At 42.8% G+C, this 12,867-nt stretch overlaps 1 protein-coding gene across 1 annotated transcript in view; it reads left to right on the top strand.

Moving 5' to 3' along the window:
- The window catches only part of IL20RA (interleukin 20 receptor subunit alpha), a gene marked incomplete at both ends in the record, with an annotated part of 38,165 nt that extends 29,840 nt beyond the window's left edge, over nt 1-8,325 (top strand). Inside the window, 2 exons of the mRNA XM_080941957.1 lie at nt 4,660-4,799; nt 7,564-8,325. Of these exons, the coding sequence (XP_080798083.1) occupies nt 4,660-4,799; nt 7,564-8,325 (902 nt within the window). The remainder of the gene's footprint in view (nt 1-4,659; nt 4,800-7,563) is intronic.
- Between the last annotated feature and the right edge of the window lie 4,542 nt (nt 8,326-12,867).

Genomic DNA, 12,867 nt, shown 5'->3' with positions numbered 1-12,867 from the left:
ATCAGATTGAGCTATGAGAAAACATCTACTTGTCCAAATGCACTGAGCTATCTGGGCCTTTGAGCTTGGTCAGTATTGACAAGGGGATGTCTCATCATCTGGAAACTGTCAGCAAGACCCAGGAGTTCACGGCAACAATCCTCCCTAATGAAGGTAGCTTCCTACCTTGGGAAATACAATGAAGAACCTTCATACACATCCTCTGTCTTCTTTCCAGCCATGGTCACTGTAACCACAGCAGACTTCCAGAACACTCTATGGCAGGAAGCAGAGCATTGTCCTGGGAACACTTTCAAATACCACCGCTTTGATACAAATTACAGCCCCTCAGTCGCCTTCACACATCCCTTGTTAGCCACAGGCAGATCTGTGACCATCACAGTCCCTCTCTTACCATTGCTTCTCTCTGTCTCCGTGTTTTCTGAACAACAGTACCTCAGCACTGTAGTTTCCGATGCCTCATTTAATGACCTGGAGTCACGTTTTGTTTGTTTAATATGCCTGCTCTACAGTAAGAACTTCTACTTAAACCCTGAAAATGGAAGAAGTCCCCTCCACTGTCGAGTAGCCTTCATCAATTATTATTTCCGATCCTCCCTTCTAACAAATTCTCACAATCTTTTGCCTTAAGTTCTGGTTCTTTCCTCATCTTCAGCTAAGAACCCACAGCACCACCCCACCCGTCCCAGCCCCACCCTGCCCCGTCCTAGCTCTGCCCCATCCCAGCCCCCCCACCCCCACCCCGTCCCAGCCCCACCCCTACCCATGCTACTTTCCTCTTATTTTTTCAAGTTGAAACAGTCCCTAGGAAAAGTACAAAACTTTTTTTTTTTTGAAAAGTAAAAAGCTTTACTTCTGAGTCACTTTATCGTGTCTTCTCTTCGAAAAGCAACCATTCTCTACCGTTAATACAAATAAAACGCAAATGCCAAGCAAGCAGGAAAGGGACATAAACGAACTGGATTGATCAGCATTGTGCCTGGAATTAGTGGTATGTTTCCTAACAGTTTGATCCGTGCCAAATGGTAGGAGTGAACTTCCAGTGTAGCTCAATCAGCCACGTACAGATCGCATGAGCTTCTTCCCAGGAGGAAGATGGAGCGCATTAGCGCAGTAAAGGGACAGATGAACGCACACCATTTCTAGTATTGAAGTTTCCCACAATGTCCCACCTAATCACTCACCAGAGAAAACTCCTAAGACACTACTTTCCTTTTTAAAAAGTAAAAAATATTATCTCTCCTAGGACGATGCCTTGAAAAAAATCTCTGCTCCCTGCAGTTTCTCAACCCCACCATGAAAATGGAGCGTATTAGTTTGTTGTAGCAAATGTGCTAAGCGCGCACCACACTATCCAGCCACTGTCATCACCAACTTCTTAGTCAGGATAAGTCCTGGCGCCTGAGCTAAGCTGTCATGCCAGCATTTATTTGCATCGTGGTTTGGGCACATTTCTGTGTAGGCAGGCAAACGCTCTCTCCGGGGACGACTGAGGGGGTAGAAGGGTTCTTCCGGGAATGCTTGCATTCACTGTCCCACCATATCACATCTGTTTCCCATCTACAGCCGGTGGTTAGTGGGATAGACACCACGCTATTTTATGTCTGTCAGACAGCAAGAGCATCCAACATCCACATGGATTAGAGTGATTAGAGTGTTCCTGAGACACACTGGCTGACTTTATTGGTGTATAACAAATGTTGTGGGGGGGGGCATTGTGGTTTAAGTTTGCATGCTTTCTTTCCCTTTTTCTTTCCTTCTTCCTTCCTTCCTTCTTCCTTCCTTTTTTCCTTACTTTCTTTCCTTCCTTCCTTCTCCCTTTCTTCCTTTCTTCCTTTCTTTCCTTCCTTCCTTTCTTTCCTTCCTTCCTTCCTTCCTTTCCTTCCTTCCTTCCTTCCTTCCTTTCTTTCTTTCCTTCCTTCCTCCCTTTCTTTCCTTCCTTTCTTCCTTCCTTTCTTTCCTTCCTTCCTTCTTCCTTCCTTCCTTCCTTCCTTTCTTTCTTTCCTTCCTTCCATCCTTCCTTCCTTCCTTTCTTTCTTTCTTTCCTTCCTTCCTCCTCCCTCCCTCCCTCCCTCCTTCCCTCTTTCTTTCTTCCTTTCTTTCTTTCTTTCTTTCTTTCTTTCTTTCTTTCTTTCTTTCTTTCTTTCTTCTCCACTCTTCTTTTGCTCTGCAGCTCTTACAATTCTCCTGAAAAACAGATCCAAAGATTTTCAAGTCAGCCCTCATCATCACTGTGTGAACCGGATGCGCAAACTCTTAAGGGTAGGCATGGGACTGGGAATCCTAGAGACAACTGTCAATAGCTCATCCCCAAAGGCCACAGGGTAGCAGAACTCCCTCTTCCTCGGGTGTCTCAGTCTCTTTTTCTTAAGCCTGTCAGTGAGTAGATCAAACTCACCCTCATTGTAGAGAGCAATTTTCTTTGCTCAGAATCTACTCATTGAAATGTTAATCCATCTAAAAAACTATATATATAAAGAAACATCTAGACTAACCATAGGTAAGTATCTATGACCTACACAAGCTGACATATAAAGTTAACCAGCCCAACCTCCAGGTAGTTCACACAAGCTTCACTTGTGTGTCAGACACGGTGGTGCAAGCCTGTGTCAGCTTTGTGGTCTGGTCAGTGGTGGGCCAGGATATTCCTCTTAAAACTCTTTACTAAGCTTTTGCATTATTGGACAGATTTTTTCACTCACCATAGGCCACACAGCAGGGCTCCTCAAATTAATGACATTATCTTTTTAAATTATTCTCTCTGTCTGTATCTCTCTGTCTCTTTCCATCTGCCTCTGTGTGTCTGTTTCTGTCTCTCTCTGTCTCTTTCTCTCTTATACACACACACACACACAAACACACACACACCCTGCTGAGGCAGTTTACTATTTTTTTCTGTGTATACATATTTAAGGCTGACCACCTTGGAACAGATAAACTACCTTTGTCCCTGGAGAAGACTGAACAGTCCTCTCTCAGGAGCCATCAATTGGCTGTAATTCTTTATGGATGGGAACTTGGACAATTCCCCACCCACATTGCCATGTTAACTGGTCTTGTTCAGGTGATCATATCTTTGAGATTTCATGGGTGTGGCTTCCCTGTCATATATAGAAGACACTATTCACAGGAGACAGTCTGGTCCTCTGTGTCCTACAATTGTCTCACTCCACTTCCAACATGTTTCCTGAGCCTCAGATATAATGGTGAGTTAGTTATGTGGATCTGCTGGGCTGGGCACACCGCACTCAGTTGTTTTATTCATTATGTCCAGTCATGGATTTCTAGAATGGTCTGTACTGCAAGAACAAGCTTATTTGGTCAGTGAGGGGTGGGAGCTACACTGATCTCTGGGTATAAGGATACAGGTATGTGGCTGGAGAGATGGCTCAGCGGTTAAGAGCACTGACTGCTCTTCCAGAGGTCCTGAGTTCAATTCCCAGCAACCACATGGTGACTCACAGCCATGTGTCATGGTGTCTGATGCCCTCTTCTGGTATGTCTGAAGACAGCTACAGTATATATATATACATGTGCATATTTATGTACACACATATATGTATATATACACATATATATGCATATATATGTATACACATATATGTATATACATACACATTTATATATACACACACATATATGTACACACACATATATGTATATATACATACACACATATATGTATCTCTAATTTATACATTTATAAATTATGTACAGTATATACATAATATATAACATAATAAATTTAAAAACAAAAACAAACAGAAAAGAATACAGGTATGTATTTGGAATGTGATAAGAAAGTACATTGGCTTAAGAAAGTAGTAGTAGTAGGTTCTTCTCAAGGGTCCATGACCTCACCAGCTACAGGTAGTTGGCTCGGTTTATAATACCAGGCATGAATTCCCCCAACTGAGCCAACGCTAGGTCCAATTAGATGGTTGTTGGTTACTCCGGGAGGGGTGTGTCACTAATGCTTCCATGAGTACATCTTGTCACATGCTGATTGTCGTTGTGGTCTGCAGGCTGTAGAGTAGGGTTTGAAAACTCAAACCATGGGTTGATTTTTCTCTCTTGGTATCTTGTGCTGTACCTTAAGTACTGAGAACTGGTTCTCAGGAGAGAGGCTTCTAAGTCAGCATCAGCTTGATTTCTCTAATGTCTGTGTCCAAAATGTGGGATATCTTCAGCAACTGGATTTTAGCTTCAAGCTCTGGGAAACAACAAAAGGCTATGGTAGTCGCCCATAATATTGGCAAACTTCTCTGACTAGTAACTCAAGGGAAGTTTCCCGTGTCCAGAACTAGGGATTTTGTTAAAGGGGGTGCTGCTGTTTTGTCTGAAGACCTGTGAATTGCTAAGTTAGGTGATAGACCCATTTGTTTTCATATCCATGAGTCAGGATGTGTATTTTGGAATACTTACTGACTTATATTGTTAGTGCATTTTTACTGTAAAGATGTGGAGGGTGAATTTAGACAGGGCCTTAAGAACTTCATTGTCAGAGAGATGACAAATTCTCAAGTTTCTCAGAGCATAAATGAGAAAACTAAGTCCATGAATGCAGGTGACCTGCCCACAGCCTCTTGGCATTGCCCAGGTTTCACACAGCATTAAATCATAACATTACAATCCTAACCCACAATTTTTCTTTAACAGTTCAAACATCAACGTGGGAAGCTAAAGTCATCTTCCGGTATGTCTTGCCCACGTCGGCCATTGTGTTTCTTTTCTCTGTGATTGGCTACTCGGTTTACCGTTACATCCATGTTGTCAAAGAAAAACACCCAACAAATTTGGTGAGTACTTGTCATGGTTGAAGACTGACAGGACAACAGGAATGCAGAAGAGGAGGATAGAACACATCATTCCCTATAAGAGCAGAGTGGCCTTAAGCTGTTGATGAGAATAGCTTGGTAGGAGCAATGCTTACATAGCATGTGTACAGTCCTAGGTGTGACCCCCCCATACCCCCAAACCAGGCAAAAAACAGTCTCTGTACTGAACTCACTCATGAACATTCCAACACTAGAAGTTCCCTAGGCCTGAAACAATTTTACAAGAAGATAAAGTTGTGGAATAAACAGATAAGCCAAGTCATGATCACACTGCCTTTCTCAAAGTTCAAGCCTAGTTAGAGATACTATGTGAAGGCTAAAAATAAATACACATTTTGAGGATTCATGGGGTAGAAGGAATCTCAAAAACCTTTTGCGGTGATCAGTTCTCATGTTCAAGCTCGGGTTTGAAAGAAAGAGACAGGACACTTACTACAAGCAGAAAAGGAAGCAGAGCAAGGTGGAGCAGTGGAGAGGCCAGAAAGTGTGTCGTATGGCGAGTCTGCCATGTTCCCTGTGAGGGGCTACACTGGGGAGCAGCACTAGGCTGTGTCATGGGAGAACATGGTGTTGTCAGAGCTTGTGTTCAGTTTAGAAAACTTTCAGTAACGTCCTGAGTGGTGATGTCATGCTCACCATTATGTTTTAGACCCAACAGGACACTTGTTCTAGAAAAATAAAGCCAGCCAAGACGCCGTGAAGGGGAGGAAAGATGACAGGCCAGTGTATGCTTGATATCAAAATATTCTCCTCGGGAATTACTAAGAGACGCATTCGCAAGTAAATGCATTTCATACATGTACCTGTTCCCATCAATTCCATTCATAAAGGTCTCTGCTATCCTGCTCCAGTTAGGTGCCGGGGTTGGCTTCTTTGTAGCACAGGGAGACCTTTTCTGGGAGGAAAATTCACAGAGACTTGGCTGCATGTGACTTTTTTAAAGCCTATAATTCTGTCAAACAATGGAGTGAAAGGTCCTGTTGTGCGGTGTTAAATGAAATCATGTCATTGGGTGACAGGAAGATTGTACCCCATCACTGATGACTCTCTGTAACAAGCACCTTCCGTGTACCCCGAAGAAGAACAAGAATTATGTCTGTGGTATTCAGGATGGAGCCTAGGGCCTCACACACAGGCAGCATTCCACTCCTTGGCTATATTCCCAAACAACTTTTTAATCTTTTCTTTTGAGACAAGGTCTGGCTACATTGCCTCAGTCGACCTTCTCCTAGCCTCCAGAGTAGCTGGGACTATGGGGGTCTTACTGATTTTCTTTATTTTTGGGCATCCCTGACATGATTTAGACTTTTTAAAATATCCTATAAACTAACAGATAAATTACCTCTTTTTTTTTTTTTTTTTTTTTTTTTTTTGCCTTATTATATTTTTGGATTTTTTTTTTTCCTAGCACAATTTGAAGACTACAACCTTGCATCCATTTTCTTTTCTGCTGTTGTGATAGAGTAACTTAAATTTATTGGACAAGGACATTGTTTTCTGTTTCTAGCACAGTTCCAGGTTACAGCCCACCATAGCGGGGGCTGGGCTAGGGGTAAGGTTGGTAGGAGAAAGCATCACCGAGAACCACGAACTGATACCTCTGAGGCCCAGCCTGGGAAGACGCTGCCCATGTCCAGAGTGTGTTTCCCCCACATCCCTTGGTTTAAGTTAAGAAAATCTCTTACAGGCCAACCTCATCTAGACATAAACAGGCTGTCAGTGAACGTCTCCTCTGGTGGCTTTATTTGTGTCAAGGTGACAATAGAAACTATCATATTCCCTTTCCCATATCTATTGCTATGCCTGTTGACATTTCTTGTCCACAGTGTATCCAGGGAAGAGCTGTAGTCCAGGCAGCCCCAGCCTAATAACAACTGGGAAACAAATGCACTTTCTCTAGCCTTACACTCTAATGCTTTTCATCCCATAGGGTTCTATGGGGAAACTCTGCTAATTTCTGTGAAAGTCTCCCATGGAGGACTCCCTTCATTGGCAGGGCTTCCCCTTCTCTGACCTTGTCTGGGAACTCAAATCCTTCCCATACCCCACATCTCCACCTGTGCGATGTCACATAGCCTGTTAGATGACAGCTTCACCTTCCTTACTCCTGACAAGAACTCATTCAGCCGCACCTGAGATTCCTAAAGTACTTCCCCATGCTAAAGAAGCATTTAGGTGCCTCAAGCCTTCAGCCAATTACCTTTGCCCATCCTGCATGTTTCTACTTTCTCCCCCTGTCCCATCCCCCAGAACTAAATAAGCCTTTAATCGCCCAAGTAAAGTTGACCTACCTCCCTGCGGCTGGTCGGGGGTTTGTCTTCACCATTTGTACTTGCAGGCCTTCAGAACCTCTGTCAGTTTGTCCTCAAGTACCAAAAACAGGGAGGGTCACGGCTTAAGAAATGTTCCTTCCTTTGCTGGAAGGGAGTTCCCAGTCTTAAAGAATTGAGAAGATTCCAGAACTTAATTGATTCAAGTCCCTCTTAGTCACACCCCTGAACCTCACACGGATACTCTCCATTGACACAGTTCACTTCTGGTTGCACTTAATGGGTCCTGGGTACCTTGTGTCTCCCAGTGACGTTTCCTCTAAATGCCAAACATAACCCCCTGTCACGGGTTGGTCAGAAAATGTCGCACATTATCTAGTGACACAAGAGGTTGGCAGCTGCTAGGAATGTCTCTCCAAAGTAAAAAGTTGCAGCTCATTCTCTTCTCTCTGCAGGGACTGATTTATAGAAACGAAATTGGCAAAAGCGTCCTTGAACCTACTGAAACGATCACACTAAATTTTATCTCCCTCAGTGTGTTGGATGATGATTTTAAAGTTTCCCAAAAGGATGTGAGTTTATTGGACAAAAGCAGTGGTGACGTCAGCGTTAATGACCCTGAGCCCAGCGAGAGCTGGGAGCTGCGCTGGGAAGAGGTGGAGGGCCAGCATTTAGGATATTCTTCGCATTTGATGGACATTTCCTGTGGTGCCGAGCAATGTGACAGAGACACCTCCCTAGCCCAGCACGAGTGGTTCAACATCCCCATACCCATGGGAGAAGCAGACACTGAGCCTCAATACAAAATCCTAACTGACTTCTACAGGGAGAGTGAAGACCAGCCACTCTGTGGGCCAGAAGACGCAGCCAGAGCAGAAAAATTATCTAAAGCACAGGAGACTTTAGCAAACCTGGACCCACAGCTACATCACCTAGGGCAGGAGCATCCTGACTCAGACCATGGGCCAGAGGAAGAGGCATCTGCAACACTAGTGGATTGGGACCCTCAGACTGGCAGGCTGTGTATCCCTTCCTTACCTATCTTTGACTATGATCCTGGGAACTATGGGCTTGAGGACATAGAGCAGCTCTTAGTGGATAGCCTTCTGTCTAGACTGTATGAGAACCAAGCACCTGACAAGTCAGAGGAGGAAAACGAAAACTGTATCATGCGATTTCTGGAGGAATGGGGATTACATGTGCAAACGGAAAGCTAACTTTCTGTTGACTGTCAGCAAAGGAAGGAAACCGTCCCAGGGAGCAAACAGTGCGGTCAGCTTCCACACGACCATTTTCCCAATCCATGGAGGGTTCTGAAGTATAGGAACTTTCAGGAATACAAAGCTCTGAGTTTTGTTGTAGACAGAGTAAGCATTTTCAGGTTGGGTGTGAACTTTACAGAAGAGCTCACCGTGGTTCCAGTTTATTATTTTCTAACAAGTATGCCTGTACAGTTATTTTCTGTTTTTTTTTTTTTGTTTTTTGTTTTTTTTAACTATATGTATGTGACACTATCAGACACTATCAGAATATTTTATAAAAGTCATTTATTTTATAAACACCGTTTTCCTAGACTGTGTTGATTGTTGGCATGAATTTTTTTGCAACTTACTTTTAATAAGGGTTCAACCCCTCCTCTGGCCCATCACCCACCAGAGGTAGTAGAAGAGAAAAGTTATTAAGATATGAGGGGAGTGGACCTGATCACCAATAGTTCTTTGGGGGCAAGCTCAATTTTCTTTGTCTCAACAGCTCAGTTCCATAGCAAACACCAAGTATGACTCAGCAGCTGTAGCCCAGCTCTAGTCAGGCAGACACTGCACACTAACCAGCAGGTATAATCCAGTTCTCTTGGCACGCAGACACCACACACTAACCAGCAGGTACAATCCAGTTCTCTTGGCACGCAGACACCACACACTAACCAGCAGGTACAATCCAGTTCTCTTGGCACACAGACACCACACACTAACCAGCAGGTACAATCCAGTTCTCTTGGCACACAGACACCACACACTAACCAGCAGGTACAATCCAGTTCTCTTGGCACGCAGACACCACACACTAACCAGCAGCTGTAGTTCAATCCTAAAGAAATGGCAAGGCTCACCAACTGGCCCAAGGCCTCTGAAGGGGCAAGCTGCCACAAGAACCTTACAAGCAGTTCTTGGGTAAGTTTCTCTCAGTGGAGGGTGTTATCACAAGTGAAGCTCAACAATGCTATTGTAAGATATGTCATTCTTGAAGAATAGTGAGGCAGAGCAAACCAATGTTTTCCTCCCACTGTCTGTGGGGTCATATTTATACTCCTCCATCATGTGTCCTTCCGTAAGTCTGTTATAGCAAGACATCCTTCCACACGCATCTGCTTCAGGAAAACATTCTTTTGTGTGTTTGCTTTATTAAGACATCCTTCCACCTGTGTGCCCCAGCAAAACATCATTTGACATAACTGACTTTCTAGTTGATCATGGGGATATTAGGACACTTAAAAATACGCCATCACCACTGAATGGATGGAGAGAGGTTTACATGTAAAGGCTCAATCCATTGTTCAGACATTATAGTCCATGTTCGGAGTTAGTAAACCGAGCATAGTCCTTGGAAGTTCACGTTCATGTTGAAAGAGGCAGCGTTTATCTTTGTTTGAGTAGTTTCGGAGTATGAGCTTAAGTGGCTATTCTTTTGTAATCAGGAATATGCCCTATCAATAATTTAGTAGGGGCCTTTGTTGTCTGAAAGATTTGTCATGTTTTATACCAGAATGCCATGCTTATTGGGGGAGGTGTAGTGCTATAAATATGTTTGGTAGCTGAAAACTAAGGCATGTCCCACAGCTGACGTACTGAATTTATAACAATTGCAGGGACCGGCAATAGTGCGAAGTCTCTTAGGAAAATGTGCGAATGAATATTGCCTCTCCACATAATAGTAAAATTAGTAGTAAGTAAACAGGGAGCATAGAAAAGAAGCAAGTTACATGCATATGTAAGGGAGGGTCTATGAAAGTTTGACACCCTTTACTGTGGGAACTAAAGTACATTGTAAAACAACACCTTCCTAGTGATTCCAGTAACTACTCCCACCTTCTTCTGCACTTAATTAAATTCTATATCATGCATTAAATGTGAAAGACTATAAAGTTGAACTATGTAAAAGGGATAGATGTTTCAATGTTTTAGACCTACAGAAACATCGGCGTTTTATGCCTCTGCGTAATTATGAACTCAGTCCACAGAGACTCTTTCAGGAAGACAGATACCATCCTATTTCCTTAGCCATGTTTTTGGCAGAAGCAGACAGCTCTGGTAAAAGAGATGGATTCTGGGGTCATGGTCTTTTGAAATTATCCACAAATCCAAACAGTTTCTGATTTAATGGTTTAATTTAGAGCATAATTTTATTAATCAGAGTGTTCTGTTCTTCTGGGTCTTTGTAGAAATAATTCTGGTGGCTTGGAAGAACAGATTTATGATACAAACTGGAAATGAAATTCAGGAGTAGGAGAGTATAGGTTGTTTTTAAGAGCAAAACAGGAAAATAATTGATAGTTTGACTTATTAATTTCATTCACAAAATATTTATTTATTTATGAGGTGCCTAGTATGACTTTCAATATCCTTATCTGTGAAATACAAATAAGAACTTTCTTATCATTGTTATAAGGGTGAAAATATCTAGACAATGGGGAATACTTGCAGCGGGCAAGGCCCGGAATGATAGCTGTGTGACACCATCTTTAGTCTCTGCCAATCTGTTGCTTAGCATCGGAGATGGGAGCCATCTTGACATACAAGAATGATGCAGAAGTATGCTTTGCCTACCTCTGTTTTTCTCACCTAAAAGTACAATAGTAATTTGCTTCCTACTCCATGCCTTCGCTGAAATCTTTCTGTGTTGAACCACATTTTCTGCCTTTGTGAAGTAGATTCTAATTCTGGGTTGTCTTTCTGTCTCTTGTCACTCTAAGCATATCAGAAGTATTCAGCATTTTGGTATCTTGCAACATGTGAACATACACACAGAGAGGACAGGGACAGAGAGACAGGCAGACAAACAAGAGTTCCTGACGTAAAGAGGATTCTGTTTAGATTTTTCAACTTGCTCATGGGATGAACAGTATATACATTCTATACAAACTGTACACCTCAAATTTTGAGAATTGACTGCTCCTTTGTCTAGTGGAATGGGATGTCACTGTTCCTGTTAATGCTGGGGTGTAGCATGGAGTCACAATTCACAGTCAGCCCGACAGTCACAAAGGGGAAACCTCTTTATGGTGGACTGAGTTGCATGTTAGCTATGTTAGTGGTGTTAAACTTTGAGTGAGTGTCTCCTCGTGGCCATGTTAAAAGAATGGTTTCCAGGGTTGTGCTATTAAAGGGGGCTCTAGACCTCAGAGGAGTGGGGCTTAGTAGGAGGGACTTAGGTGACTGGGGATGTGCCCTTGACGGAACTTGTAAGACCTAGGTCCATGGGCTCCCTTGTGCACTCTTGACCTAGTACACTACCCTTAAAGAGACCCAAATACAAGAAGCTGTCCAGGTTTTTAAACTCAAACCCCCAGAATTTTGAGCCAAAGATCAACATTACTTTGTGAGTAGCCTGTGCCAAGAATGTTATTATGAGCATGTGAAAGTACTACAGTATATTAAATTTATTTCCAAGGTACGTGTTCAATCTGTGATGGATTAATTAGTGAATTAGTTAAATTATTAATTTAGTTAATATCATAATTATTAGGATTTATTACTTAAATCATATTCATACACTCAAACGAGTCTGGTTAGAGAATGTCACTATTTCTGAGATATGGAAGCAACTGCCATGTGTCCCTTCTTCTGTGGGCAGGTCCCACCATCTTCTCTACAATCCTCATGAGAGTCTAACCCTGAGGATGAAGTGTAGTTGTGAAGTATCAGGGTTCTTGACTAATGCTATTAACCAAATCATTAGTCATCAGTCAAGCCCAGGGTTTTGCGTGCTGCTTACTGCTTCTACTACTTCTAGATTTCTTTTACTCGTGAAGATATTTATCACTGAATCTATACTCACAGCCCATAATACCTAAACAACTAATCTGTCAAATGCCACCTCTGCGGCTGAAGAGATGGTTCAAGAGTTAAGAGCACCAGCTGTTCTTCCAGAGGACCCAGGTTCAATTCCCAGCACCCACACAGAGGCTCACAACCATCTGTAACTCCAGTTTCAGGGGATCCGATGCCCTCGTCTGTCTACCACAGGCACCAGGCACATATGTGGTACATAGTCACAGACACAAGCAAAACACCCATGCACATAAAAAAATAAATTAAACAGTTTTGATGAAAGAATATATTTCCACCACTGGGAAGTGAGTGAAGCCAAGTGTAGCTTACACATGGATGAGAATGGCTAAAGAGAACTTGTCTTCCAGCCAGCAACAGGAGAAAGATCTGATGTCCTGGGTTGTGCTCAGCTCCAAGGAAATCAGGAAAGCAAGGAAAACCTCTTTGCACAGCCCAGAGCGCAAGCCTGCCCAGTGTGATAAACATAATGAGACCATTAAACAGAGCTGATCAACGTGGCTGGGTGCATTGTGTCATAAATCATATTCTCTGGCCCACACATTACCACCCCCACATCTTCCAGATGAATTCAAGCTAAATTATCTTGGGATTATTTTTCTCTCTTCCCCTCTCTGGTTTTTCATATTATACCAATCGTAACTTCTAGCTATAGTTGTTTTTAAACGCTTTTTTCTAAAGTGTCTGTAACTT

Source organism: Micromys minutus (assembly GCF_963924665.1).
Source record: "Micromys minutus genome assembly, chromosome: 30".
Taxonomy (NCBI): Eukaryota; Metazoa; Chordata; class Mammalia; order Rodentia; family Muridae; genus Micromys; species Micromys minutus.
The sequence above is the reverse complement of the archived record's forward strand: the minus strand, read 5'-3'. Positions and strand labels throughout refer to the sequence as shown.